This window comes from Hypomesus transpacificus, chromosome 8, assembly GCF_021917145.1.
Source record: "Hypomesus transpacificus isolate Combined female chromosome 8, fHypTra1, whole genome shotgun sequence".
Lineage (NCBI taxonomy): Eukaryota > Metazoa > Chordata > Actinopteri > Osmeriformes > Osmeridae > Hypomesus > Hypomesus transpacificus.
In genome coordinates, this window is record NC_061067.1 from 4,180,527 (window position 1) to 4,208,164 (window position 27,638).

Below are 27,638 nucleotides of genomic sequence, written 5' to 3' on the forward strand. Positions count from 1 at the left end.
TACGCTAGCCAGGCATCACTCTCATTATTGACATTATGTAGAGCATTGCAGTTTTGTTTGTTGGTGAGAAAGGGACAGAGAGCATTCCTAGCGCCATATCATCATAAAAATGTACTAATTGAACCGCTTCTAAAGGGTTTTGTGTACTGAACTGCTCCTCTTCACACTATCCCCTTCACCCCACCCCTCCCCCATCCTGCCCCTCCTTTGTTTTGTCTCTTGTTTCCATGGTAGCAAATGAGACAGAAGAGTAAGCAACAAGCCAAAATTGAAGCCACTCAGAAGCTGGAGCAGGTTAAGAGCGAGCAACAGCAGCAGAGACAACAGATGCTGATTGGCCAATCTGGAGGAGACTCTGCCGACAGCAGTGGTGATCGGAGCCCCTTGACCCCCCAATCCAGTGGAGGAAATGCATCCCCGCTACAACCAATCGCATCCAAGGATGGGTTCACTAGGCCCGCCCTCCATACAGGCTGTAGCACAGGTTCGCCTGATGACGTGTTCCTTAGACCCCAAGCTCCACCCCCATCCGCTGGCTCCAACAGGACCCACCTCCACGACCCTTCCTACCAACAACAGCCTCAACAGGCCCAGGCTCAACTTCAACTCCAGGCCCAGGCCTCACCCCAGGGCCAGCCTCAGTCCCCCCAGATGTTCTCCCCAGGTTCTTCCACTTCCAGGCCCTCCTCTCCCTGGGACCCCTACGCTAAGATGGTTGGTACCCCTAGACCCCCAGCAGGGGGCTCCACCACCCCTCGACAAGACAGGGGTAGGCCATCACCAGTCCATGAGTCTTTCGGCTCGCCCACAGTCTCTGATCCTTACTCAAAACCCCCAGATACCCCAAGGCCTTCTGAGCCCTTCATGAAGCCTCAGGGACCTCCAAGGACTGGAGCTGACCAGCAGGGGAGGCCGATAATGAGCCCCCCAAGCCCTGACCAGTTAGGGAGACTTGGGGGCCATGGACCCGAGGCTTATCAAAGAATGGCCCATAACAGGATGGTTCTCTCAGATCCGTATGCACGTCCGCTTCTCACCCCTGTCCCAGGCAGCAACGAGGCGGGGTCTGTGCCCGTCTTCAAGGCTCCCATGCCCCTCCATCACCAGGTTCCTCAGGACCCTTACAGCTCCATGCCCGCTGGGATGAGGCGAGGACTGGCTGACCCATACGAACGACCCCCTTTGACCCCTAGGCCCATGGAGGGCTTCCCTCAAGCTCACCAGGGGCACCAGGTTGACCCTTACTCCCAGCGGACGAGCCCCGGGGAGGGAATGGGTAAAGAGGCACGGGGAATGCGGCAGCCCCAGGATGGACAGTTCTCCCAGGGCATGCAAGGTATGGCCTCCCCCCTCAGGAACCCGTACGGCCAGGCCCCGGGCACCCCCAGGCCAGATTACACCCAGAACATGCCTGACCCTTTCGCTCAACAGCCAGGGACACCGCGACCGTCTGCAGACCCCTACTCCCATCAGCCAGGCACCCCCAGACCCCCTTCAGAGAGTTACGCCCAGCCCCCGGGCACCCCAAGACCCCACTCAGACCCCTCCTACCTCCAGACCCCAGCCAGCCTCCGACTGGATCAGTTCAACCAGCAGCTCCAGCAGACAGCCAATCGCAGGCAGTCTCCGTCTCATGCCGCTATGGACCCGTACGCCTCCATGCCTGGAACCCCCAGATCGGGCGATCGGTACCCACGCTCACCTGGTAGTCAGAGGAACGTTCTAGACCCTTACTCCCAGGCTCCAGGAACACCCAGACCGGGACTATCGGAGCCCTATGCCCAAGCCCCAGGGACCCCTCGCCCAGGTTCTGTCCCAGAGTCCTTTACCCCACCGGGGTCAAGGCTGTCACCTATGACCCAGCACCCTGGAGACCCTTACTCACATCGTTCACCAGGCAGGCTTCAGGCCCCAGGTCCTGCTCACACACCACAGCACCCTGGCATAGTGGAGGACGGGTTCTCCCTGCCACAAGCCAATCAAATGGCAGGTCACGACCCCTTTGAACAAGGTCCAATGACACCCTGTCCCCAAAACGTGGAGAGATCAGTGAGTGAAATTGCTCAGTCAGCAGGTATCTCAATAGAGACCCAGAACATCATGCAGCCCCAGCTGGGAGACACAGAGGAGAAGCTCAGACAGGTAGATATGATGCATATTTATTTATTGTATGTAATATCTATTTTATAAAGGCAACTTGGTGCCATTGAACACAAAACTGTGGGTTTGTTGTCTGTAGAACTTAATGTAACAACCCAACATATTGAATAATGTATTTGGATAATGGTTGGAGAATTCTTGAATCCTAGCAAGGCCTTTTGGGAAGATTTAGTTACTTTGCGCTGTGGCAAGGGAATATGGACAGTTCTTTGACTATGACCACCAAAATGCTTTTAGAACTATGCACTTCTGATCCTTGATTTTCTGCTGTGCTTTCTATACGCAGTATTTGCTGATGAAATGAACAAAATGTAATGTAATGGCTAAACAGTGCTCCTACATAGGACAGCATGCTAAACTTGCAGCTCCTCCCGCAGCGTCAGCGTCTTCGCCAGCTGATCTTGCGGCAGCAGCAACAGAAAAGCGCCATCCGCCAGGAAAAAGGTCTACAGGAAGTCAACGCTGCCACTTCCGCTTCCTCCACCCCCAGCCTGGCCAAACCCCAACACTGGCCCTTGGACGACCCCACGGTCCCTCAGCAACAGGCAGACCTATTTGGCCGCCCACCTCCCCCGTATCCAGGGACCATGAGGGCTGGAATTGGACCCCCTCACCCGCCTGGGGGTGGTGTGAGATTTCCAGGAACCTTCCTTTCGGATCAACAGAGGCCTTTCATTAATGAGGGCCAGTTTCCCAGGCAACAGTTCTCCAGGGATGTAAGCGGTATGGCCACCATGGGCAACATGGTCATGAGACCACAGGGCATGAGGTGAGGGGTGGAGTTGGGAGATTTATTGTTATTTACATTTTTATGGTGATTAATCTCCTCCCATCTCCTTCGTTTGTTTAACGTTACCTATTGTTTCCCCAGGTTTGGATTTCCCCCAGGGGCTCCAGGAGGCCATCAAGACCAGCAGTTCCTGCGACCACCCCACCAGATGCCTTCAGGAGGTGGACCCATTCCTGATAACTTGCCCCCTCAGATGCGGAGGTCCATGTCAGTCGACTTTAACAGACCCCTTGGGCCCAATGGCACCAACCCCCAGATGGGTCTCCCTCAGCCCTACCCCCCTCGAGGGCTACCAGTCCAGCAGCACAACATCATGGGCCAGCCCTTCATTGAGCTCCGGCATAGAGCTGCAGAGAACCGGATGAGGATGCCGATGCCGTTCGGACTCCCAGGCCAACCCAACATGATGGACACTTCCATGCAGGGCCAGAGGCACCCAGGCAACCTCCTGGACCCTGCCCAGGGACAGAGACCCGGGCAGGTGGGTATGGGGAGTCTGGACGGACATGGGGCCAGGATGATGCACCCTATGTTGGGTCAACCTTCCCAGCAAGCAGTTGTTGGTCACCTCCAGATGTCTGCGAACATGGAGAGTCTGAGCCAACAGACTCAGCAATCCATGAACACAGGTCAGCAGCAGCATCATCACCACCATCCTCAGATTTCTAGGTCACACAGCCACCCAGTGACTACGGAATCCCTCAACACCTCACAACCTGGGGTCGCAACCTTGTCTGGATCTGGACCCGGTCAGACTGAGGAGACTACGCTACCAGGAGGAGATGGGATCGAGGAACATCTAGATGCGGACGACTCTGCCGTGAAGGACCTTGAAGATGTCGAGGTGAAGGATCTGGTCGACCTCAACTTGAATCTTGACCCTGAGGACGGTAAAGAGGACTTAGACCTTGGCCCTAACGACCTTCACCTAGATGACTTCCTGATGTCGGGGAAGTTTGACCTTATCGCCTACACTGACCCCGAACTGAATTTGGAGGACAAGAAGGATATGTTCAATGAGGAGCTGGATCTAGGAGACCCTATGGATGACACGCCATCCTCTGACCTTCAGAGGGCACTAGCTGAGAAGAGGAGTACCGGGGGAGGAGGAGATGGAGGAAGCACCTCCAGACACCAGGGGAGGTCTGACACATCAGCATCCGCTAGTCAGGTCAAACAGGAGATAAATGTAGCCAAGGAGGTCCCAGGGATGCTACATACTAAAGAAAACATCAAGATAGAGGAGCGAGAGGGTCCTTTGCTACCACATGATATCTCTTCTCATCAGCCTGGCCAGGTCAGCTCAGGCCCCCTCTCTGGATCTTCACCAGTCCTCTCCGGCCTCCTAATCAAGGAGAAGTTGGAAGAAACTGGTATGGGTTCCACTGGCTCCCCTCACCAGGGAGATCAAGTTGGGGGGCTGCAGACCATGCTACCAAGCCATATAAACCAGAATCATGGGCCCCACAGGGTCAACCCTTCCTTGAGTGGTCCTCCCGGTGGAAACTCTAATATATTCCCTGGAGGTAACCAGCAGATTCGAGGTTTTGTGGCACCCACTGGACCAATGGGGGATCTGAACATGCCTGTGATGGGCAGTCGCCAACCTGCACCACAGCACCATGGTATTCCACCACAGGGACAACAGCAACTCCATGGTCTCCCTCTTCAAGCTCCCCAGACCCATCCCCTCAACATCCAAGGTCTGGCCCCGCAGGCCCTCCTGGGTCCCCAACAGCAGTCCTTGTTTCCCCAGGGGCCCTCCCAGCAGGGCCCACCCCAACCCGGACAACCCAACCAGGACGCCAACAGGCCACTGCTTCTGGAGGAGCAGCCTCTCCTCTTGCAGGACCTCCTGGACCAGGAAAGGCAAGAACAACAGCAGCAGAGGCAGATGCAGGCCATGATACGCCAGCGGTCCAATGACACTTTCTTCCCCAACATGGGCGAGGAGCAAATAGGTAAGAAACAAGCTCCTTCGGATGGGGGTATAGGATGAGGCCACAGACGGCATAGGTATTTTACGAGCACATAGTGATTTGTTTGAAACAATGACTTTAAGGATGATGGCTTTTGAAGAATGTTCTAGGCATTGATATGTACTACACAAACCTGCATGCACATTTTAATTTTAACCCATTTTGATGCATAATGGAAGAAACAAAAAGAACAGAAGAAACTACACAAATTTCTCCCTTTCATTACCGGGTTATTTTCCCCTGGATGTTTCCCTTTTATATCATTTTTCTGATAGATAGATGTTCTTTCATAATGTCTTATACTGACTCAACCCTCGCTATCTAATTTTGAGGTTTATGGCTCTTAAAAAATACATGAGGCTTGAAAAGGACTTTTTCTCAGGGAAGACACGCCATGCAATTTGAGGAAGATAATGTTCATCTTAATTTTTCTTGACAAAGCCACCCTTTAGGGATGCTGATGCCAACGGCGGTTCATTGATAATTTAGAAATGGCAGTTCAGTTGGGATGATTAGGTAGCTCCTTATAAAATATATATATTTTTAATTTTATTTTTAAAGGTCACATCAAAGGATGGAAGTGTACATGGAGAGTTACTGATGTTTGTTGTTGTTGTTTGTGTGTTTTTGCAGTTGACTTTGATACCATCACAGACCCGATCATGAAAGCAAAGATGGTAGCCCTCAAGGGCATTAACAAAGTCATGGCCCAAAGCACTATGGGAATAAACCCAATGGTCATCAACAGGTACAGTTCCATAACACCATGGGCGGTTCTCAGTTTCAGAGGCTTCCTCCCCTTCTCTCCTAGCCTCATTACTTAATCTGATGATTGTGTTCACAGACAAATATAGATCCTTCACATAGCCTCTCTGCCTTCACTACAGGTTCCAGCAGGTTCCTGGTCCCCCTGCACCAGAGGCTCCCCCCTTACCTCCTCAGGTGCTTGGACAGGTAGGTAGCCAACACCCTTGTGTGTATGCGTGTGTGTGGTTGAATTGGTAAATGGCTTATGAAAAAATATCTGATGCATGATATTTGTCTTCCATCTGTCTCTGTAGGATGGAAAGTTGACTCCACAGATGGCCAGACCAAACCTACCAAATTTTGGCCCAGGATTTGTCAGTGAGTGTCATCCCCAAGCTCACATTCAAAGCTATATTTACAATGTCATAAATTGTTTTGTTTCTTATTATGTTTTTGTCTAAAGTCAACATGTCAACTTGCCCTTTTCCATCATTTTTCTCTGTTCATTGTAATTAATAATCTACTCTACTTTACCCCTACCCTAATCCTACTCTACCAAACTCCTACCTACTCTACTTTACTCCTACTCTACTCCTACTCCTCCTACTCCACTCTACTCCACTCCACCCCACCCCAGATGAAGCCCAACGGAGTCAGTATGAGGAGTGGCTGCAGGAGACCCAGCAGCTCCTCCAGATGCAGCAGAAGTTCCTGGAGGAGCAAATCGGAGCCCACAGGAAGTCCAAGAAGGCTCTGTCGGCCAAGCAGCGCACGGCCAAGAAGTCCGGACGGCCGTTTCCTGAGGAGGATGCCGAGCAGCTCCGACATGTGACTGAGCAGCAGGGGGTCGTGCAGAAACAACTTGAACAGGTACACTGATGACCTGGAAAGAATAGTCTGGTGAAGAAGGATAAAGCATAAGATAGTGTAGCATCACCACACTTGTTAGCTGAAGGATATGTTTGTGGACCAGTTCACATTTAATAATAATTTGAAATGGGTGTTTAGAATACTTTTAGTATTAGTTTTAGTATTAGGGGGGGGGGGGGGGGAGATTAGATGACATCTGTGTTTTCATAATGTTAACCTGATGGTGACTCTGGCCTTTTTAGCCCTAATGGGCTTTCAACACATCCTGTAGCACTAGCACAGCACATCCACAGTTACCAAGAAGGAGACAGCTAGAATTACCACCGACTTAGCTGACCTTTAGCTGTGTAGAGTGTGAGTCTGTGCTAATTGTTCTTAACAACTGTGACCTTTTATGCCATGTCTGAGGAGTGCCGAAAGACAGGAAGTTAAGTTAGAAGTAGCGGAGGAGGGGGAAGGGGAAAAGGAGGGTTATAGCTTTTGAAGTGTGTATAACTTTGAGGTGTTTGTTTATGTACATGGTTACAGAGGACAGCATCCTCACATAGAACCTGTAAGGATTATTACCGCATATTTTGTTGGCATGTGGAAGCTGATAGATCTTCCTGTGTACCAACCTTTCCACATCTCTCACCTATCAGATTCGTAAGCAGCAGAAGGAGCATGTGGAACTGATTGAGGACTACAGAGCCAAGCAGCAGCAGCAACAACAACAACAGCAACAGAGGGCCCTCCAGACTCCTATGATGCCAGTCATGCCACTTATGTCAGGGATGCCCACAGGGGCACCCCCTATGGCCCAGCCCACCATGGGACCAATGATGGGGCCGATGCCGCCCCTCCCAGGAAACACTAACCCAGCACGTATACCTAATGCACCCAACATGCCAGGGTGGCATCCTGGAGGGGCACCCTTGGGAGGACCCGGTCCTAGAGGAATCATGCCCCAACAAATTCCCCAGCAAATTCCCCAACAAATTCCCCAGCAAATTCCCCTCCAGATACCCCCCGTAACCCCACCTCAACCCCAGACTCCGACTCCACCTTCGATTGTGCCTAGTGGGTCGGGTACACCAGCTAGCCAGTCTTCAACAGCTGGAGCAGGTCCAGCTGTAGGTAGTGGAGGTGGTTCAGCTAGCACTGCTGGTGGGAATCCGCACGTGAAGTTCGATGACAACAACCCTTTCAGCGAGGGCTTTCAGGAGAGGGAGAGGAGAGAGAGGCTGAGAGAGCAACAGGAGAGACAGAGGGTGAGTATCTCTCTCCTTATACCTCGTCATTACTAAAGTAAAAATAAATGGAACAGGCAAAAGACACTTTGAGCAGTAGACGCATTAAACCGCTGTAGATTGACTGTAAGCAGGGCTTATGAAAGATGATTACCTGTCAGTTCTAACAGTGAATTTGAACCTGTTACAAAGGTGCAGCTGATGCAGGAAGTAGAGAGACACCGTGCCCTGCAGCACCGTCTAGACATGGAGCAACAAGGCCTGGGCATGGGGCCTGCACTTGGGCCTGGGCCTGGGGCTGGAGTTGGACCTCTTGCTGTGCCCGGAGACACATCAGCTGGGGATGGACTCTCCCAGATGCCATTTTACAATGCTGACCTTCCCCAAGACTTTCTCCAACCCTCCCCAAGGCCTCCCCAACATCAAGGGCTTCAAGGCCAGGGGCAGCCTGGGCAGATGTTCCCTCAACAAGGTGCCCTACAGCCAGGGTACCCTGCTGGAGGTCCTCCCCCTGCTCAGGGCTTCGTCCAGGGGCATGGGGACAGAAGAGCAATGCCTGGACACGGGCTCCTACCTCTGGAGATGGGACCCAATGCCAGACCCAGAAACCCTCAGCTGCAGGCCATGGCTCAGGCTCAAGGTCTTCCCTCTGCCTCAGGTCAGGTGCGTCCTGCTGGGTACGGAGGCCCGGGGATGCCCCCTCAAGCTGGAAATGGACACCATCGGCATCCTCATCCATTCGGGGTGGACTCATCCTCCACCCCCCTGCCGCCAAACTACCCTGGCTCTGGCCCTTCCCTCATCCAACTCTACTCTGACATAATCCCCGATGAAAAACCAAAGAAAAAGAGGAACAGGAACAGGAAGAAGAAAGACGACGAACTCTGTGGCGGAGGAGAGTCTGTCCGGACACCATCGACACCTCGCTCTGACATCACAGCGCCTCTCACCCCCGCTGTCTCTGACACATCCTCCACCCCAACGAGAAACCCTGACCTGTCAGAGATGTTCCAGCAGGCAGGGTCCACCCCTCCAGGTCTGGCACCATCTTCAGAACTGGAGAGACAGCTGTCAGCCAGCGGCATGGCCCAGGGAGGGAGCTCCCACCTGGGCTTGGAGAGCGGGCGAAGCCCCCTGTGTGATGGTACTCGGGAGATCAAGCTGGAGAGGATTGAGGGGGGAGATTGCCGAGGGGCTGCCCTGAAACATGGACCCATGGCTGGGGGAACGGTGAAAGTGGAGGAGGGAAGTGAGGGATTTGCTTCCCCGCTACACAATTCGACGAAAGAGGGAGATGCTGGGAATGAGCTGCTGAAACACCTGCTGAAGGACAAGACATCACCACAGCAACAATCATGTAGCAACCAGGCCACGCCCACACGCCAGGCAGCCAATGAAGAGGATGGAATAGAAGACTGCAAGGCCCCTGTTAGACCTGGGTCTGCGGGTGGGAACAGGGTGAGAAGGGAAACTTTACACACACACACACACACACACACAATCTTACCCTTGCTCTATACACCATGAACTATTACGCTCACTAGTGTTCTGATTGTTGTACCCTTTTTTCCCAGACTTCCCTGAACAGTCACTTGCCAGGAAGTGGAGATGTTGTCGAAGCTTCGGCTACAGAGCTCGGGGTGAAGAGGAAACAGCAGAGGAACAAGAGAGCCCCCAGGGCGGCAGGAGACAAACCACCGTCCCGCTACAAGAAGAGGAAGAAGGAGGAAGAGGAGAAGCAGATGGTCTACTCAAACTCAGACACCATGATGACTCTTAAACAGGTACCAGACGACAAGGATGTCCACTCGGTTTATCTGGAAACAACTTATTTAAGGCCCCTGTGATTTTATGCTGTTCACAAAAATCACATAGATGACCCAGCTCAAACCCGCACCTCACTGTAGAAGCTCTTACCCAACCTCTTTCATTCAGACAAAGTAAACACTCTCACAAAATATCTGTATAGTATTGCAGTTGGCCTCTTCTTCTCTCCCTGTCCTGACCACCAGTCTATTTCCCCTCAACAGCTTTCTCTCCTGCCCCTCATGGAGCCTGTGGTGGGGGTCAACCTGGCCCTCTTCTCCCCCTATGGCAGTGGCTCCCTGCAGGGGGACAACCGCCTGACCGGGTCCTTTGGTAACGCTTCCCTGGACGGAGTCTCAGACTACTACTCCCAGCTCATCTACAAGGTGAGGTTCCTGGGAATGGTCGCCCCCTAAGACCAGGAGGACTGAACTTCAGGCTAAATTAAATTAAACTTTTCTCCACATCCATACACACACGCACTCACACCATGTTAAGCTCCATGGTTACTGTTACTGACCTGCCCTACTTTCTGTTTGTAGCAGAACAACCTGAGCAACCCCCCTACCCCCCCGGCCTCCCTGCCCCCCACGCCTCCTCCGGTTGTCCGACAGAAGATGGTCAACGGCTTCGCCACCACCGAGGAGCTCACCAGAAAGGCTGCCGTCCTGGGCAGCCATGACGGTAAGATTCACTCAGCAACTTCTACACTTGCTCCTACTACAACTGGTGGCAGCGCAACCTTTTCCATGTTGACATACGGTGAACAAATAGGGACTGAATTCTGGGCAATTGAGCTTTGTTTTGGACTGCAGTGGTCAATGTCTCCCTCTGTGTTGCCCCCTAGTGTCCAGAGTGGTGTTACTGCGCCAGCAGGCAGCCGGAGCAGCAGTGGCAGGCTTCCAGACAGACCCAGACCTCCTGGCCCAGGCCCTGACCCAGACCCCCAGGGCTGTGGACGTGCCAGCCTCCCTGCCCACTCCTCCTCACAACAACCAGGAGGAACTCAGGTAACCTGCTCTGACTAGTTAGATAGATAGTCATCTCTTGTCTTGAGGTCAGGTGTTTTGAAGTTTATTTTAAGATGCAATTCCCCTCCAAAACCTCGGAAACTCAAACAATAGCTTCCATTGCGACACTGTTTAAAATAATCCTCCTACAGCTGATATACTAACAAAGCTGTACCATTCCTACTGCAGAGGCCAGGATCACTGCAGTGACAGAGACTCGCCCGACAGCTTCGTACCGTCTTCCTCGCCAGAGAGCGTGGTCGGCATGGAGATCAGCCGGTATCCCGACCTCTCCAGGGTGAAGCAGGAACGCCCCTCCCCCCCTGTCTCCCCCGTCATACCCATGATGCCAAGCGCCTGGGGAAAAGGTCAGCATCCTGACCCTAACCTAGAAAGGGTTTTGTTACTTAGGCTGTCTGTAGTGTTTAGTTTCAGGTCTTCTCTTTTTCCCCTGAATGTGATTCTTTAGAAGTTTCTAGAAGTGTCTTAATCTGGGCCCCCTTCCTTCTCTCTTCCTCTGCCCCTGCTCCCCTTTCTGCACCTACTCCTCCAGGCACAGAGGTGAAACAGGAGATCAAGGCAGAGCCATCTCAGTTCCCATCCTGCACCAACGCTGGTTTGGTCTCCATAGCGATCACCATCAATCCTCTGGCTGCCCAGGTGAGGTGCTCGTCACTTAACAGGAGGAGCCTCCCTGGTCTCTCACAGCACTTTTTCCCCAACTGATATACACAACAATATCCAACACAATATTTAGAAAAGACTGGAGAGAGAAAAAGCTTAGTGACCCTAAAACCATCCATATGGTTGGGATGCATGAGATTAGGTGAGGGATATTCTTACTGACCCCTAACCCTTCTACAACTTGAGTCTGCAACTGACCCTCTCACCATCTTTTGTTCCCTCCAGAACATTCCAGGCGTGATGGCAGCGGTAGCAGACCTGCTGCGTGTGCGGGTGCCAGGCCACTACGAGGTGAGCCGTGCCCCAGAGAGGAGCTCCCTGGCCCTGCTGGCTGGAGTCAAGGTACCACCCACCCAGGCCCTAGACCCCAGTCACCCAGCCCTCGCACCTCCACAGCTGGGCATGAGGCTCCACAGACCCCCTGGACCTCCTGGAGCTCCCACCATCACTGGTGAGTTCACACCAAGCTAAGGGATGTTGCAAAAGGTTACCTCTTCTTAGTGTTGTAGTGTTTAATTAACAGCTGTCTGTGTTGTAGTTCCAGGTGCCAGAGGGGACTACAACCAACATGGTGGAACCGGCCCTGGGGTCAAGCCTCAATGGTGTTGCCACTGCAAGGTAGTAGTGCTGGGAAATGGAGTCCGGAAGTCCACCAAAGATCTTCTCAAGCAGGTATGGACAACACCACGGTACAAGCTCTGCATGAGAGAACCACCAGTGAGGAGACTTCATTAGCTCTATGTAAACTGTCTGTAAGACCTCTGATCTTTTGTCTGTTTGTGTATTTTTTGTGTGTCAGGAGAGCCAGGGTAGGCCTGAGGCCAGCCTGGTGTTCTGCAGCCAAAACTGCTCTGTCCTGTTTGCTGCCGCCCTGCAGACCAAGCCCACAGGCAGCAAGGTGAGTCTGGAGTGAAAGTTTCACCATGGTCATTAGTCAGTCATAACTCGGCATGTGTTTTAGGCCAGGAAGTGTCGCTGTTGTGTGAACTGTAACCAGGAAGTCCCTCCCCTCTGCCCCCCCAGGTCAGTGCCCCCCTCCTGCAGCCTGACGAGAACGTTCCGGAGAGTCCGTCTAGGATCCAGCACCAGTACAGCGCCAACACCTCCACCCTTGATGTCCACTGCCTCCCCCAGCTCACCCCCAAATCCTCCCCTCCCTCCTCCCCGCCCCTCACCTTCCCCTCCTCCTCGGCCATGGACACGCCCCGCCTCGCCACGGCTACCTCCAAACCCGATGGCCTCAAGGTCACTGTCAAGCTCAAGCCGCGGCCACGAGCGATTCACACCTCAGGAGGTGAAGACGAGTCATCGTCGTCGTGGCGATCGCCGGGTTCTCAGAGCAAGCGCTGGAAGGGGCTCCGCTGGAGGAGGTGGAGCATCCGCATCTTGGTGCCCTGCCACAACGCATCACTTCCTGCCGAGGAGGAAGTGGATGAGCTCCTGAAGAAACTGGGGGCCACGCTGAGGCCAGACCCGTTGCCTAGAGACCATCGGCGGTGCTGTTTCTGCCACGAGGAGGGTGACGGGGTGACAGATGGGCCGGCCCGGCTTCTCAACCTGGACCTGGACCTCTGGGTCCACCTGAACTGTGCTCTGTGGTCCACCGAGGTGAGACTGAGGGCTTCTCCACTACCTGGGGCTTCCTGTTCATCCTCTTTGGCCATATCCTAATAATGCTGGTTTAAATACACCTGCGGAATTAGCGGTGTCACGATACCAAAAATTCAGTAGTCGGTGCCAATACCATTAAAATAACACGATTCTCGATGCCAATTTCGATACCATGGTAAAAAAAAGAGGATTGTCTAAGATTCCATGTAGGCTACTTGAACCGTGAACTTCTTTAAAATATTTGAAAAATAGCAAAATGTCCTACAAAGACATACAAAACATGTGCTATAGAGCATAGCACAACATAATAAAGTGCAATTAAGCCATTCAGCTAACAAGATGAACATGACATGAGTTTACCTTCTAAGCTATGGGCTAACGTTAAAACTACAGCTAACCTAAACTATGTACATAAGCCATTGTAACACACGTGCCCACCATCTCAAACATCATGTAACGTGTATTTTAGTATGACAGATTAAACAAACAGAAAAAGAGCATTCTTTGGATGTATTCAGAATTTCGCCGCGACTTCAACGAACATTGATTTATTTTGTATGATGCCAGATGTTAGCATCGGTGCTGCGCCTCTTCTGGAACTGAATCAGAACTTGCCTTGAATTCTTTAAACAAATCCAGATGACGATCTTTCAGGTGCTTAGCTAAATTGGAAGTATTCCCCCTTGGTCTGAAGACTGCAGTAGCATTTTTTGCATAATGGCTTCTGCGGATTAATTATAACGCCACGGTCATCTGCCTCAAACGCAAACTACTTTTTTTGCCTTTCTTGTCAACAAGTCGAAGCGGGGCGATCGCTAAAGCAGCAGTTGTTATCTTGTTTTTCTTAATGTAAACGTCGCCTGGAACACTCCTGAAGGCGCAGCACCGATGCTAACATCTGGCATCGGCGCTCACGGTACTTACGGTGCTTCAAAAAAATGGGCATTGTCGGTGTTTTGTTATTTTAGCATCGGAAGGTACCGTAAGTATCGGTTCTCGTGACATCCCTATGCGGAATGTCTGTTTGTTCATCCCGTCCTCTCCAGGTGTACGAGACCCAGGCAGGCGCTCTTATCAACGTGGAGCTGGCGTTGAGGCGTGGCCTGGCTGTGCGCTGTGCCTACTGCCAGCAGACGGGCGCCACCAGTGGCTGCCACCGCCTGCGCTGCACCAACGCCTACCACTTCACCTGCGCCACCAAGGCCCACTGCACCTTCTTCAAGGACAAGACCATGCTCTGCCACCTGCACCGGCCGCGAGGCGGGGCCGGGGACAAGTCCAGCTCCTTGGCCCTCCTGGCCTCCGGGGGCAGTCCGCCCCTGGGCTCCTACGAGCACGAGCTGCGCTGCTTCGCCGTGTACCGGCGCGTGTACGTCCAGCGCGACGAGGCGCGGCAGGTGGCCAGCATCGTACAGCGGGGGAACCGCCAGCACACCTTCCGCGTGGGCAGCCTGGTGTTCCGCGCCGTGGGGAGGCTCCTCCCCCAGCAGCTTGCCGCGTTCCACTCCGACTCGGCCATCTTCCCCGTGGGCTACCAGGCCAGCCGCATCTACTGGAGCATGCGCCATGGCAACAGGCGCTGCCGCTACGTGTGCTCTGTGGTGGAGAAGGAGGGCCGGCCTCACTTCACCATCAAGGTGGTGGAGAAGGGACACGACAACCTGCTGCTCTCCGGATCCACTCCCAAAGGTGCAAACGTGACCCCCTTGACCTCCGACCCCCCCCCCCCCCCCCCCCCCCCCCCCCTTGACCTAGATCCTTTCCCCCGGCCCTGTTATGTTCTAACGCGTTCTCCTGTCTGGTTCCAGCTGTGTGGGACCAGGTTTTAGAGCTGGTGTCTGAGCGACGTGCTGAGATCGGAACCCTCAAGCTATTCCCCATCTACCTAAAGGGAGAGGACCTGTTTGGACTCACTGTGTCTCCTGTCACCAGGATAGTAGAGTCGGTAAGAACACATGCACACACACACACACACACTAACCAACACCAGAATATTTTGTCATAGCACCACAGACACACCATCAGTAACATTGTAGGTACAAACACACAGTCTGAAACCAATCTTATTTCAATGTGACCAAACACTTTGTGTGTGTGTGTGTGTCTCCTCCAGCTCCCCGGTGTGGACGCGTGTGAGAACTATCGCTTCCGGTATGGCCGCAACCCCCTGATGGAGGTACCCTTAGCCTTCAACCCCAGCGGCAGTGCTCGCTCTGAGGCCAAGAGCAGCTCGCATGCCAAGAGGTTGGTCCTAAGGTACACTGTATGAATATAAACCTCCTAGCTACGCCCCGCGCACGCTTCCTAACACTCTGCTGCATTTCAACACTGTGTGTGTTGTCTCATCACCTGGGTACCCCCCCCCCTCTGGCTCGCTCTCTTCTGTCTGTCTGTCTCTCTCCTCCAATCCATTCTTTCTTCTCAGCTTCTTTCCTGCATGCCATCTGTCTTCCTCTTCTGCTTTCTCTATTTCTTCACCCTGATATGTCAAATCTAGGCTTGCTCAACAAACATACACTCAACATGTAACTCTCACACACACACACACACTAAAAAAATATCCACCCCTTTGCATCTCTGCTTCCTGTTGCATCAGTGCTAAATTCTATCTTGTTTCTCGGCCCCTCTCCTTCCTGCAGACCGTACACCCTCACCAGTAGTGGAGCGTCCAAGTCCCTGCAGGCAGGGTCGGTGGGTGTGGTCAGCGCGGTGGGCGTGGCCCCGGGCCTGCTGGTGTTGCCAGGGGAGATTGGGGTGGGCGGAGCGTCCCATAGCAAGCAGTCCAAGTCGTACCAGTACAGGAGGATGAAGATGGAGTGGAAGAGCAACGTCTACCTGGCCAGGTCTCGCATCCAGGTGAGACACACACACAAACATACATACACACACAAACAAAAGATCCCAACATCCCAACTGTGTCTCTCTACTGACTGTGTGTGTGTGTTTGTGTTCATTCCAGGGACTGGGTCTGTATGCTGCCAGAGACATAGAGAAGAACACCATGGTGATCGAGTACATCGGCTCAGTCATCCGCAACGAGGTGGCCGAACGCAAGGAGAAGATGTACGAGTCACAGGTAAGGATCTACACAAACGCATACACACACTCTTCTTGTCATGCCATGCCGTATTCTAACATTTCTTCTTCTCTGGTGTGTGCGCTGTAGAACCGAGGGGTGTACATGTTCCGTATCGACAACGAGCACGTCATTGACGCCACCATCTCTGGAGGCCCTGCCAGGTACAGCCTGCCTCCTACTGAAGTCTGTCTGGCACCGCTTGGTGCTGATGGGCGGAGTAGTCAGTGGTGCTTGTGTGTGTGTGTGTGTGTGTGTGTGTGTGTGTGTGTGTGTGTGGGCATCTACATCGGCAGCTGTGTGTGTGTCAGTTGCTGTGTATCTGACCCCCCTTACCTATTCCTCAGGTACATCAACCACTCCTGTGACCCCAACTGCATCACTGAGGTTGTGACTTTGGAGAAAGACCTCAAGATTATCATCAGCTCCTGCCGCAGGATTGCGCGAGGAGAGGAGGTAGGGATCTGTTGTCTTTATTACTTTGTAGGTAGGGATCTGTAGTTTATACTTCAGAGGAAACAGAGGTCTGTAATCTCACCTACCTCTTTCTTTCCTTCTCCCTGTCCTTCTCTCTGTCTAGCTGTCCTATGACTACAAGTTTGACCTGGAGGACGATCAGCACAAGATCCCCTGTCACTGTGGAGCCCTTAACTGCCGCAAGTGGATGAACTAGATCACACTGGCAACAAGGACTCACACTCACACATGTACCCTCTCTCTCTCTCACACACACACATACACACATGGAAACAAACACTCTTGCATTCCTTTGTTTTGGTTCATTACAGGCCCTCTGGTCTCCAGTCTCAAGCCTTTTCTTCTTTCTTTTTTTTTCTTTTTTTTTTACTTCAGCTGTTTTCAAACAAGTTTCAGGAAAAGAGACAGACCGCAGAACTGTTAGAGAGAGGAGGGGGTTGGAGGGAAGGAAGATTCTACATTTTCAAATAAGAAACAAGAGGCTATTTATCCCCAGACTATCGCCATCTGCCTTCTCACGAAATTATACGACTCAGAGTGGTTTTGGGTTCATCTCCATAAAGTGTGAAAGAAGATATGAAGTTGGTTGCGTTTCTGTATGGAGTTACTGGGGGCGTGGGGGGATAGTTGGAAGGAGGGGTGGGGGAGGGCAGGGCAGAGGGGTTTGCATTCACCAGCCAACGAGACCAGAGGAGTCCGGTGCTGGCGACAGCCTTATTTACATAGAGAGGCCGGTCCTCAGAAAACAGATCTATTCAGATATATATCTATACAGCTATATAGGCATGTTGACACCACTGAACAAGGAATGTACTGTAAGGACTTCCTTAGAGGGCAAAACTAAGGGAATAATAACTTGCACTAAAACAAGAAAATATACAGTAGAAAAATACTTGATTCCATAAGTCGTTTTTCTTTTCTTTTTTCTTACTCTCCCTCTTTTGATTTGTGTAAGATAAGATTTTTTTTTGTATTTATTACTTAATGAAGCTATTTTCTAAACAATGAGGAGAGTAGCGTTCTTCTTCTTTACCGTGTGTAAATATAGGTCAGATGAGGAGAACATGATTGACCAAAAGCTACCTTAACTTCACCTGTTTGGCATATTCTCTCATTTAGTGTTTCTCTCCACAGAAAAGAAGTATTTAAGAAGGATGCCTCTAGATCATTGTATGAGTTTATGTGCTGTAAACATCTGTACAGAATGTGTAAAAAAGAAAATCAAGAGTATTTTTGTTGTATTTAGAATGTAGTTCAGTTGTCTCTAAATCTTCTGACCACTTGAAGAATCATGCTCACGATCTTCTTATGTTTTTGTTTTCCTCAACAATGTTTTCAGTCATTTGTATATTGAACAGGGGCAATCAACGAATCGCCAGAGTGGCGATCTTGACGATTTATTTGATTGGTCAATCGTGACATAATTTTGTTTTGTATAGTCTGATGAGTATAAAAAGGATGAACTGTGAAGTTTTAAGTTTAAAGCCTCTTATGTAAAACAACCTGTACAGAAGCCTGTGTACACCTGCTCTGATCTTACTGATTGTCATCAACATCACAGACACTTATAATAAATGCCTTTCTTTCACTCAAAACCTTGCAGAACATTCGAATCATGCTTTGAAAATTAAATTGTGTGTTGTTTTTTGTTTACATTTCTTTTTTTAACAAAAAAAAAAAAATGCTGTAAATTGCTGACGAGTCTTTGGGTAGCTGGGGTTGTGGGGAAAATGGTGTTACGTTTTTGACTTTTGACTCAATTACGTAATCAATAATCTGTTACTGGTGGCATTTCGCTTGCTAGTTTTGAAATGAAGTTTTTGTTTGTTTGTGAGCCCACAGTAGTTGACTGAACTGTACTGTCAACTCTACACCATGTTGGTGGCTCCAACACTCCTTGTATTATACAGAACACACGGCATGATGTATTTTTTAAACTTTCAGAAGAATCGATTGTACATAGTTTTCCTTAATGGTTGTAACAAAATCAAAAAAAATCTTCTTGGGTATTTTCTCTTGTACATTCAGCTCATCCAGACCTGCTCACCAGTTCTCCTGTATAGTAGTTACCCTAATGTTGAAACATGAAGCCTTTTTGAATTATACAGAGTGATATTGGGTTTTTGGAAATTGTTGATTCAGATTTAGGAATCATTTACAATAAAATAAAAATATTTTACATCTTGAATGATTTCTGTTTCTTACTGGACTGAACTGGAAATTCATGGACATAGGAGGATGGTTAAAACAGAGCCCATGGATCATGTTCCTACTTCAATTAAAACATTTATTTGGTTGCATCATCTGAAAAGGAGAAAATACCTAATACAAACAAAAGTAAAATTAAAACATTATAGATGAGATATTATGAATACAAGCCATAGATTCAGGGCAGGAAAATAACAGGAAGGAGGTTTGCTAGTATTATGGGCTCTCCTGTAGCCACAGAGACTAATCTTAACTGCATACTCGAGACAATTCTTTAAAAAGAAAACATTGGGGCTCCTTTGTAGAAAATGTCATGTTAATCTGTATTCGGTTCTGATCAATACGATTTCCCTTCACTACGCTGGATATATGCCCATGTTGACAAACATGGGATCTGTAGTTCATAGGAGTAGATCTAGTCCTGGGGTCATGTGATCCTCTGACTAAGAGCTGCCCAGTATTTTAATATCAACAAAACATAAAACTCCAGTGATCGAATATTCAACCGAAAAATTCAGTCCACGGCCAGCTCAATGCCAAACCAAAACAAATTTTAACACGGTATGACATCAGCCAACAAGGACAGATAATTAAAACATTTTTATATATAAAAAAGAAAACATTAAAACAAGGGTTCTAAAACAGGTTCTTAGTAAACACTTTTGGATTTACTTGAGAATATTAATATGTCCTCTCAGTTGTCTCAAATGAGAGCTCTGTGCAAATAGGATCAAATTAAATGTTCAAATTTAGCATGATTGTAAATGTTTTAAACGCTTGCATCATACATTGCAAAAATATTATCTAAAATATTGGACACTGAATAGAGTTCTAATTTAGATGGACCAGCAATCTCCTTATATTACCTCAATCTTATTTTTCATCCCTCTTTACTTTCGTTTATTCTTCTTTCCTTGTTTTTTTTGAGGAAACATCTATTCCTCGTATGAAGTTGTCCCACCAGTCTTCAGACCTGAGAGTGTGCGTGTGCGTGTGCGTGTGTGTGTGTGTGTGTGAATAAGTCCTACAGGCATACTCGTGCATTCCCCAGGGTGCAGTTCCTCTCTTGTCCTCAAGGAAGGGAGGGGCAGCGGTGAGCCTTGAACCATGTGTGTGTGTGTGTGTGACTGACCAAGCAGCGGAGTGACATCATCACCATCAGCCCTCCATCTGCCACTGCTGGGACTGGGAGCCGTCGCAGATCGCCATGGCAACGTATCCCTTGGGGCTGCCTGAGTCGACCACGGTGAGGCACTGGCCGACAGACACCTGGTACAGACGGTTATTCTTCTGGAAGAGAGGAGAAGGGGAGAGTTTAGGAGGTGTATAGGAGGTGTGTAGGAGGTGTGTAGGAGGTGTGTAGGAGGTGTATAGGAGGTGTGTATAGGAGGTGTATAGGAGGTGTGTAGGAGGTGTATAGGAGGTGTGTATAGGAGGTGTATAGGAGGTGTGTATAGGAGGTGTATAGGAGGTGTATAGGAGGTGTGTATAGGAGGTGTATAGGAGGTGTGTAGGAGGTGTGTAGGAGGTGTATAGGAGGTGTATAGGAGGTGTGTAGGAGGTGTATAGGAGTGGGTATAGCAGTGGGTGTATAGCAGGTGGAGTCAGATGGCTGAGCGGTGAGGGAGTCGGACTAGTAATCCGAAGGTTGCCGGGTCGATTCCCCGCCGTGCCAAATGACGTTGTGTCCTTGGGCAAGGCACTTCACCCTACTTGTCTCGGGGGGAATGTCCCTGTATTTACTGTAAGTCGCTCTGGATAAGAGCGTCTGCTAAATGACTAAATGTAAATGTAATGTGTAGGAGGTGTGTAGGATGTGTATAGGAGGTGTATAGGAGGTGTGCAGGATGTGTATAGGAGGTGTATAGGAGGTGTGTATAGGAGGTGTGTATAGGAGGTGTATAGGAGGTGTGTAGGAGAGGAGTGTGTAACTCACCCCCAGGGACCACTGCTGAGACCCCCCTGAGCCGTGGCACTTCATCATGCGGGGAGGGTCGGTGGAGCGGATCTCGGACATGTCCAGACACAGCAGCCCCGCCAGGGTCAGCTCATGCTCCTCGTCATACGACCACTCCTGGGGGGCGGGGGAGGCAGAGGGAGAGGCAGAGGGGGAGGAGCCAGTGAGTGAGATGGTGAGAGAATCATTGTGTGACTGTCAGCATGTGTGTGCATGTGTGTTTGTGCGGGTATGTGTGTATGTTTGTGTGTGCAGGTATGTGTGTGTGTGTTACCTGTTCTGGGTCGTGGGGGTCACAAGCTCGTACCACCACAGCGCCGCCCTTCTGGCTGGGTCGACCCTGCGCCACCAGACACCGGTCTGCCTGCAGGTTACGCAGCTGTGGGAGACAAACCTCATTACACACTTCACTGTGTGTGTGTGTGATTGCTCCTCCTACAGTCTCTCAGGTTAAGAAAGCCCCCAGGTGCTTGCCAATTGAAACTCGCTAACAGAAACGTTCCCCAGACAAGAGACAGTTTGTAGTTCAGAGGGATGAGGGAGCTCTCTTACCCGTCCCCTCTGCAGGACCTTGGGGCGTCTGAGGCCCTTGTTGATGAAGACCGGCTGCTGGGGCTTGTTGTGAGCTGAGACCTGCTGCATCTCTGGGTAGATGTTCTCCAGGTACCACCTGAAGCTCTGGCAGCCCAGACGCTTACGGACGGCCACGCGCTCGCTGATGTCACCGTACGCACGCTCGCGTAGCTCCGGACGCAGGGCGAAATACTGTTCCTGATTGGACGAGAAACAGGAAGCAGTAGAGGCTCGTGATTGGAGGATCCAGGCAGGATGGTGGTGAGTGCACAGGCAGTGTGGATGTCAAAACAATGTGATTGGTGGTCTCTCCACAATCTGAGTCCAATCCGATCTGTGTTGGTAGTGTTAACAGGAAGAGATGTTGAGCTGGGAGGGGCGATTAACAAGCAATCATCTAGGCGGCAGAAGGAGAGATCACAGGCTAGCTCAGCTATTTATGTCATAAAAACAAATGAAGTTAAAAATAAGATGAATCATTTCATGATTTCGGTTTGATGAGGTTCCATGATTTCCTCTCTTCAAATTACGTGAGTCCTCTTCCTGGCCTAACAGGAAAGGACAGCCACTAACAGGAAGTAAGGTGGGTGTGGGGCCTGGCTGCTGAGTGAACACTCTTCCTTCTTTTTACATGGTACTGACTGGCTGTCGGGAGTCGCCGTGGTTACCTTGTACTCGTCCATCCAGACGTGAGCCAGCCGCAAGGAATTGTGGGCCATGGTGTCCTGGCCCCCGGGGGAGCCATAGGGGCGGCGCTTACGGAAGATGTGTCCCACCCTGGAGCAGGGGATGATCATGAGCTGGCCCCCACACATCCAGATCTGGAGGGGTGGGGGGAGGGGGCAGAGAGAGGAAGGGAGGGAGAAGGGGGGGAGGGGGCAGAGAGAGGAAGGGGGGGAGAAGGGGGGGGAGGGGGCAGAGAGAGGAAGGGGGGGGGGGGTGAGGCCGGTCACACCAAAGAATAACACAGTAGAAGCCTGCACACTTTAAACCTTGTATGAAAGAGACCTCACCTTCACTTCTAGAACCTGCGGTTCTCATGTGGTCGGAGGATAGGGAAATTAAAACCCTGACAGGAATGTGTGTGTCAGAAGGATAACAGTGTCCAAGCCAGGTAAATATACACCCGCTGGCCAGCTTCACACAGCTTTACACAGTACCAACCTATCTAACCCTGCCTCTGGCCCAGCGCCTGGCTCCATTTCCATGGGATTACTTCTTCCTCCTTTCCTTCACTCCTTGGAGGAAACCCTGATCTTCAGGTTCCTTTATTTGTACCCAAAGGTAGGTTTTGTTTTGCAGAGAGGAATCAAGGAAGAGAGCATGAGGGTATTGTGACAGGGCCAGGAGATGTGGAAAAGCTAATTCATCCAGCGTGTGACAGAGGGGTGGAAAGCTTGTTTGAGTTAGCTAAGGCGTAGCATTAGTGAGCACAAGCCAACACATAAACATTGGGGGTCCTTGCTGCTCACAGATCAGAGCAGCAGGAACGTGTGTGATGAAGAGAGAGAGAGAAAAAGGATAAAGAAAGAAAAGAGAGATTGTCTCTGAGATGTGCGTGTGTGTGTGGTCTCTTACCCTGAAAGAGATCTCCAGGTTCTCCCCTCCCCAGATGTCCATCCCGCCGTCGTATTGGCCAAGCTCGTTGAAGTACTTCCTGTCCATAGCAAACAGCCCACCAGCCATGGTGGGGGACCTAAGAAGGGAGTTACACAGATCAATAAAGACACACACTGAGCAATTATTGGACAGTCTGTAATGCTGGTTTTAATCAATCACTTCTGGTGTGTGTGTGTGTGTTTGTGTCAGGGTAGAGTCTCACCTGATTGGCCCCACGGCCCCATCGGGGCCGTTGAGCTCAGAGGGGGGGACGGGGTCCCACTTGAAGTGCAGCCCCCAGTTGAACCCCCCTCGGACGATGGGGGAGGGGCTGTAGGCCAGCGTGTCGGCACTGATGATGTCTATGACAGGACACACCACTGTGCGGCGGTCATGTTTGATTGGTGCGAGCAGTGGCTGGAGCCACGCCTCGTTGACCTCGCAGTGGCTATCCAGGAAGACCAGCACCTCGCCTGGGGAGGGGGAGAGGAAGGGGAGGGGGAAAAAGGATGGTTCATACTTGTACTTACTAGTAGCGTTGAGTGTGTAGGATGTAGTGTGTAGTGTATAGCACTACCTGTGGCATGGGAGGCTCCTATCATCCTGCCCCTGATCAGACCCTCCCTCTTCTGGTTCCGGACCAGTCGGACCCGAGTCCCGGCCAGACTCTGCTGAATGTACCGGTCCAGATCCTCCTTCAGGTCCTCTGTGGGAGGAGGGAGAGGATGAGAAGAGAGACTCTAATGTGAACATACAGTATAATCGATATATAGGTTTAGCTTGTAGCTTATTTCTACAGCTTGTAGTCTGGTTCAGCAGCTTGCCTGGTTCACTGTTGTCATCCACCAGGATGATCTCATGAAGCAGGTAGGCAGGCGTACGGTCCAGCACACTGTGAACAGTCCTCAGCAGGGCAGAGAACGCCTCGTTGAAGAAGCAGATCACTATGCTGGCCGCAGGCAGGGCCAGAGGATAGATCCGGTCTCTACACCTGAGAGAGAGAGAGAGAGAGAGACAAAGACAGACAGACAGATAAAGAGAGAGGGAGATAAAGAAATAAGAAAAGGGAGGGAGGTGGGGAACCAACAGAGGAAGGAATACAAACTGTTATTTGTTGTTAACTTGTTAACAGGGTTGTAATATCTCACAGTGCTGCTGAGTCAACTTGTCTGAGCTACTCCTGACTTTACCAATCACTGACAGGAATCTGTCCTAACAGCTCATAGTCTACCATGTGTGGTACTCTAGTCTAGTACCATGTGTGGTACTCTAGTCTAGTACCATGTGTGTGTGTGCGCTTTCAGACAGCCAAAGTGACAGAAATGCTCAGTCATCGCCCCTGGAAACCATGACATGATATCTGCTGTCAGTCGATCACTCCAATCAATACAAAATTCCCGTGTGACACTCATCGAAGCACACTCTGCTCATGTAGCCAGAAGTAAACACACAAAGCATGGTGACAGTTAGAAAATACACACACACACACACACACACCCTGCCCCTGGCGTACTTGCGGTCCCTGGTGTCGGGCAGATCCCGGTGGTATCCCAGACGGTTGCTGATGAGCACGTTAAAGGCGTGTTTGTGGTATCCTGTGTCCCTCACCTCCTGGTCTTGCTCACTGAAGATCATACCTGAAAAGCAACAACACAGTGTGACTCAGCAAGCCTCCCCTCCACACCTGGAGAGAGACCACACACAGACCACCAGCGGGGCCTGGCCAGGAGACATCATGCGTTGGCCAAAAAGGACAGAAATAGGAACACCACAGGACCCTAGCCCTCCAGGGTCCATGGGGGGGCCTTAGTCTAAGGCTTAACTCTAAACGGACTTCCCCAGGCTGACTCACCCATCTCAGGGGACAGATCTGCTCCTTTGAGGCCCCCCCCAGGCTGGTTGTGTCTCGGCCAGGCCCCCGCGGGGGCCTTGGTGGGGCGGCCCAGCCTCTGGAGCCCTGCGGCGGCCCGCGGAGGGGGGCGGCCCTGGTCCTGGCCCAGGTTAAAGTAGAGGAAGAGGAGGACAGACCAGGTGACGGAGGTAAAGAGGCAGCCATAGCAGAAGTAGCGCAGAGTCACGCTGCCCATGGTGGCCCTGTCATCCTAACACCACCCTCAGCAAGCACCTAGGACAGGAGGGAGGGAGGGAGGGACGAGATGGATAGAGGAAGAAGGAGAGGGGGGAGGAGGAGAGAGGGAGAGAGAGGCAGAGAGTTAAGACAGTTAAGCCTGTGCATTTCTTGTGAACTAGTACTTCAAAACCACACACATAGCCACAGAGAGATGACACAAGGGAGTTATTCTGCCGAGTCTCCTCCTTTGAGAAGAACAACAACAACCCCCAAAAAATCTAGCTATTTATAACCCGCTTAAAAACATCACCAAAGAAACACTTTAACCCTCTTTCCCTGTCTCTGTCTCTGTCTCTGTCTCTGTATCACTCTCTCTCTCACTCTCTCTCTCACACACACACACACACACACACAAAGCAGTAGATAGACATCCACTACCAAAATGCTATCCCCGGGTTCTGAAAGATTCCCCTTTTAGCCTTATACTAGACTGGCCTAAAGGACAAAGGTCTGGAGAGCAGGGTTACCCATTAACCCCCCCCCCCCCCCCCCCCCCCCCCCCCCCCCCCCCCCACACACACACACACACACACACACCTGGAACACACTCCTGCTGACCGAGACAGTAACCGGGCAGACAAACCAACCTCTTTAAATGCCCTGTCAGTATCCCTCAGCTAGTGACTCTGACACCGTCTTCTTTATACTCTGAATGTACAGCATTCTACGCAGCATTACTGAGGCCTCTTAACTGACCAGAAAACCACACTGTAACCATGACAGCGTGAAACACTCTGTAAGAGGATCAGCATGTTTCCCGTTACTCCACCCTCACAGGACACACACACACACACTTGCGTTCTATTACACAACACACACACTCTCGCCCGCAGCAGTGCTAACCCGCATGGAGCCTGGCAACACCACCACTGAGAGGAACTCAATACCTCATCAACAATTGATGAACAGGGGAGGGGCAGGCTGCCAAACAGCACATGGCATGTTATTAGATAATGTTATTACTCCCTCCAGTACCCCACTCCCCCTCCAGTACCTCCACTGTTATCCATTATGCAGTGCTGTTCCTCTGGTTTACCTGGAGGAACGATATTATCTCTCTTGGGTGACTAAATATAATAGGAAATCTCTTAGGTTATCAGAACATGCTTACACTAAACACCTGGGCCTCCTCTCAGAACCAAACCTGTCAATGCCTTTGGATGAGCGAGTCCATGACCCAGGTCAACCTACGACTGAGACCTCACATCCAATATTCACATAGCATCCGGCCCTTCCTCTGTCACTGGCTGTATGTGCTACCTTTAGGTAGTCCTGTGTACTTAAATAGAGATGATAGAAGAGGGCTGTATGAGATGTATTGATTATACTGTGCTGAGGCCACAGACAGATCTATTGATCCCTGGCTGTAAAAGCAGGGTGATCTGTGCCAGAGATCATGATGCTACCACCGTAAATGATATTGTGCTGGCCTGGGACACACACACACAGTATATTTCAAAGGCCACCAAAGTAACATCAGAGAGCTTTTTGACCGACACTGCTCTCAACCTTTCTAGTCTCTCTTATTTTTCCTTCCTCCCTCTCTTTTGCTTACCCTCAATGTCTTGCTCTTCTTCTGATCAACTCTGTCTCTCTCTCTCTCTCTCTCTCTCTCTCCAATTTACATAATTCTCTCTCATCCTCTCCCATCTCGCTCCAACTGAAACAATATGCAGGGGTAAATGGTTGGAAGTCCAGTGTTGTAGACCTATCACCACTTCAAGGATACATATTACCTTGAAAGGAGGAAGCCTGGTCAGTTAATAGGTAGACTGACAAGTTGGCTGGGGTGGAAAGTGTAGAGGTGTGGAAAGGGGAAGATGATAGAAACATCGCTAACAGAGGCAATAACTGGATACAGCGTTGCGGTGTGCAAACAACATACCGCTATATCAATGGCCAACAGCTTATCATTGACATCAGCGCTATCATCTGTTTGGATTTGGTTCCTAAGGAATTATTAGCGGATGCCAAGCTCCCAACTGGATGGCTGGGTTAGCTAACTGAGCTAACGGGATATTTTAATGTAAATCCTTATTGATGTTGGCACAGAATCATTACTAAGGATAGACTACTGCAACTACACTTAAGCTTTATTATCACAAAACTCAATCACAGCTGCTCTGATATATATGGCTGACCAGTGTGTGCGGAGCGAGCTGGCAAGTCACTGCGCAAGCTACACCCGACATTCCAACGACACTACATACAATATTTTAGATTGTTCCCTCATTCAAACCCCTAGCTAATGTTAGCTAGATGGGATAAAATAGTCGAACATAAACTACCTTGATTCTGGATCATCCCGATATGCAAGCCGTATATGAAACCCGTAATGTCCAAATATGTTCGCTGAGCAGACAAGCAGGCAACAGGCAAATCCAAGTTGTCTTTACTGTTGACAGTGAGGAGTCTGCTTAACACTGCTAGCACTAGCCAAGTAGGCTAGCTAGCTACCGTAAGCTCCTTGTGACACACCGCTCTTTCATCCCGTCCAAATCCGTGTCCTGTACCTTAACCCCAGTGCAGCTTGGAGGCGTGTTAGCTTTCTGTTGTGGTTGCTCCCCCTGCAATGCCCTGGTATTCGGCGGAACAGCACACACTATACAACACCGTAAAGTAAAGTATTGTAGTCGATAGATGGAGCTAGTTTGCGTGTGCTTGGAAATATAACATTATTTCTCCCTAAAGCACACATTATCCAATCGAGCGCTGGGGATTTACCGTTCTG

General features: G+C 50.7%; 2 protein-coding genes across 2 annotated transcripts in view; one reads left to right on the forward strand and one right to left on the reverse strand.

Annotated features, from left to right (window-relative positions):
• Positions 1-18,627, forward strand: part of LOC124470501 (histone-lysine N-methyltransferase 2C-like) — a 66,624-nt gene extending 47,997 nt beyond the window's left edge. The window contains 27 exon segments of the mRNA XM_047024420.1: positions 235-2,142; positions 2,538-2,929; positions 3,032-4,911; positions 5,563-5,677; positions 5,817-5,883; positions 5,991-6,054; positions 6,314-6,546; positions 7,188-7,796; positions 7,968-9,233; positions 9,350-9,559; positions 9,806-9,967; positions 10,124-10,265; positions 10,429-10,591; positions 10,781-10,959; positions 11,145-11,251; positions 11,501-11,726; positions 11,814-11,947; positions 12,075-12,173; positions 12,299-12,883; positions 13,933-14,575; positions 14,695-14,831; positions 15,000-15,142; positions 15,526-15,742; positions 15,846-15,962; positions 16,053-16,126; positions 16,310-16,418; positions 16,543-18,627. Coding sequence (XP_046880376.1) covers positions 235-2,142; positions 2,538-2,929; positions 3,032-4,911; positions 5,563-5,677; positions 5,817-5,883; positions 5,991-6,054; positions 6,314-6,546; positions 7,188-7,796; positions 7,968-9,233; positions 9,350-9,559; positions 9,806-9,967; positions 10,124-10,265; positions 10,429-10,591; positions 10,781-10,959; positions 11,145-11,251; positions 11,501-11,726; positions 11,814-11,947; positions 12,075-12,173; positions 12,299-12,883; positions 13,933-14,575; positions 14,695-14,831; positions 15,000-15,142; positions 15,526-15,742; positions 15,846-15,962; positions 16,053-16,126; positions 16,310-16,418; positions 16,543-16,635 — 10,074 coding nt within the window. The 3' untranslated portion in view covers positions 16,636-18,627.
• A 78-nt stretch (positions 18,628-18,705) lies between these two features.
• On the reverse strand, positions 18,706-27,568 carry galnt11 (UDP-N-acetyl-alpha-D-galactosamine:polypeptide N-acetylgalactosaminyltransferase 11 (GalNAc-T11)). The gene is made up of 12 exons (XM_047024334.1): positions 27,196-27,568; positions 24,629-24,901; positions 24,290-24,413; positions 23,601-23,767; positions 23,354-23,482; positions 23,000-23,249; positions 22,756-22,873; positions 21,846-21,998; positions 21,157-21,375; positions 20,879-20,983; positions 20,584-20,721; positions 18,706-19,937 (listed from the first exon to the last, which is right to left on the reverse strand). The coding sequence occupies exons 2-12, from the start codon at positions 24,861-24,863 to the stop codon at positions 19,806-19,808; spliced, it is 1,770 nt and encodes a 589-aa protein (XP_046880290.1). The 5' UTR covers positions 24,864-24,901; positions 27,196-27,568; the 3' UTR covers positions 18,706-19,805.
• Positions 27,569-27,638: the final 70 nt, after the last annotated feature.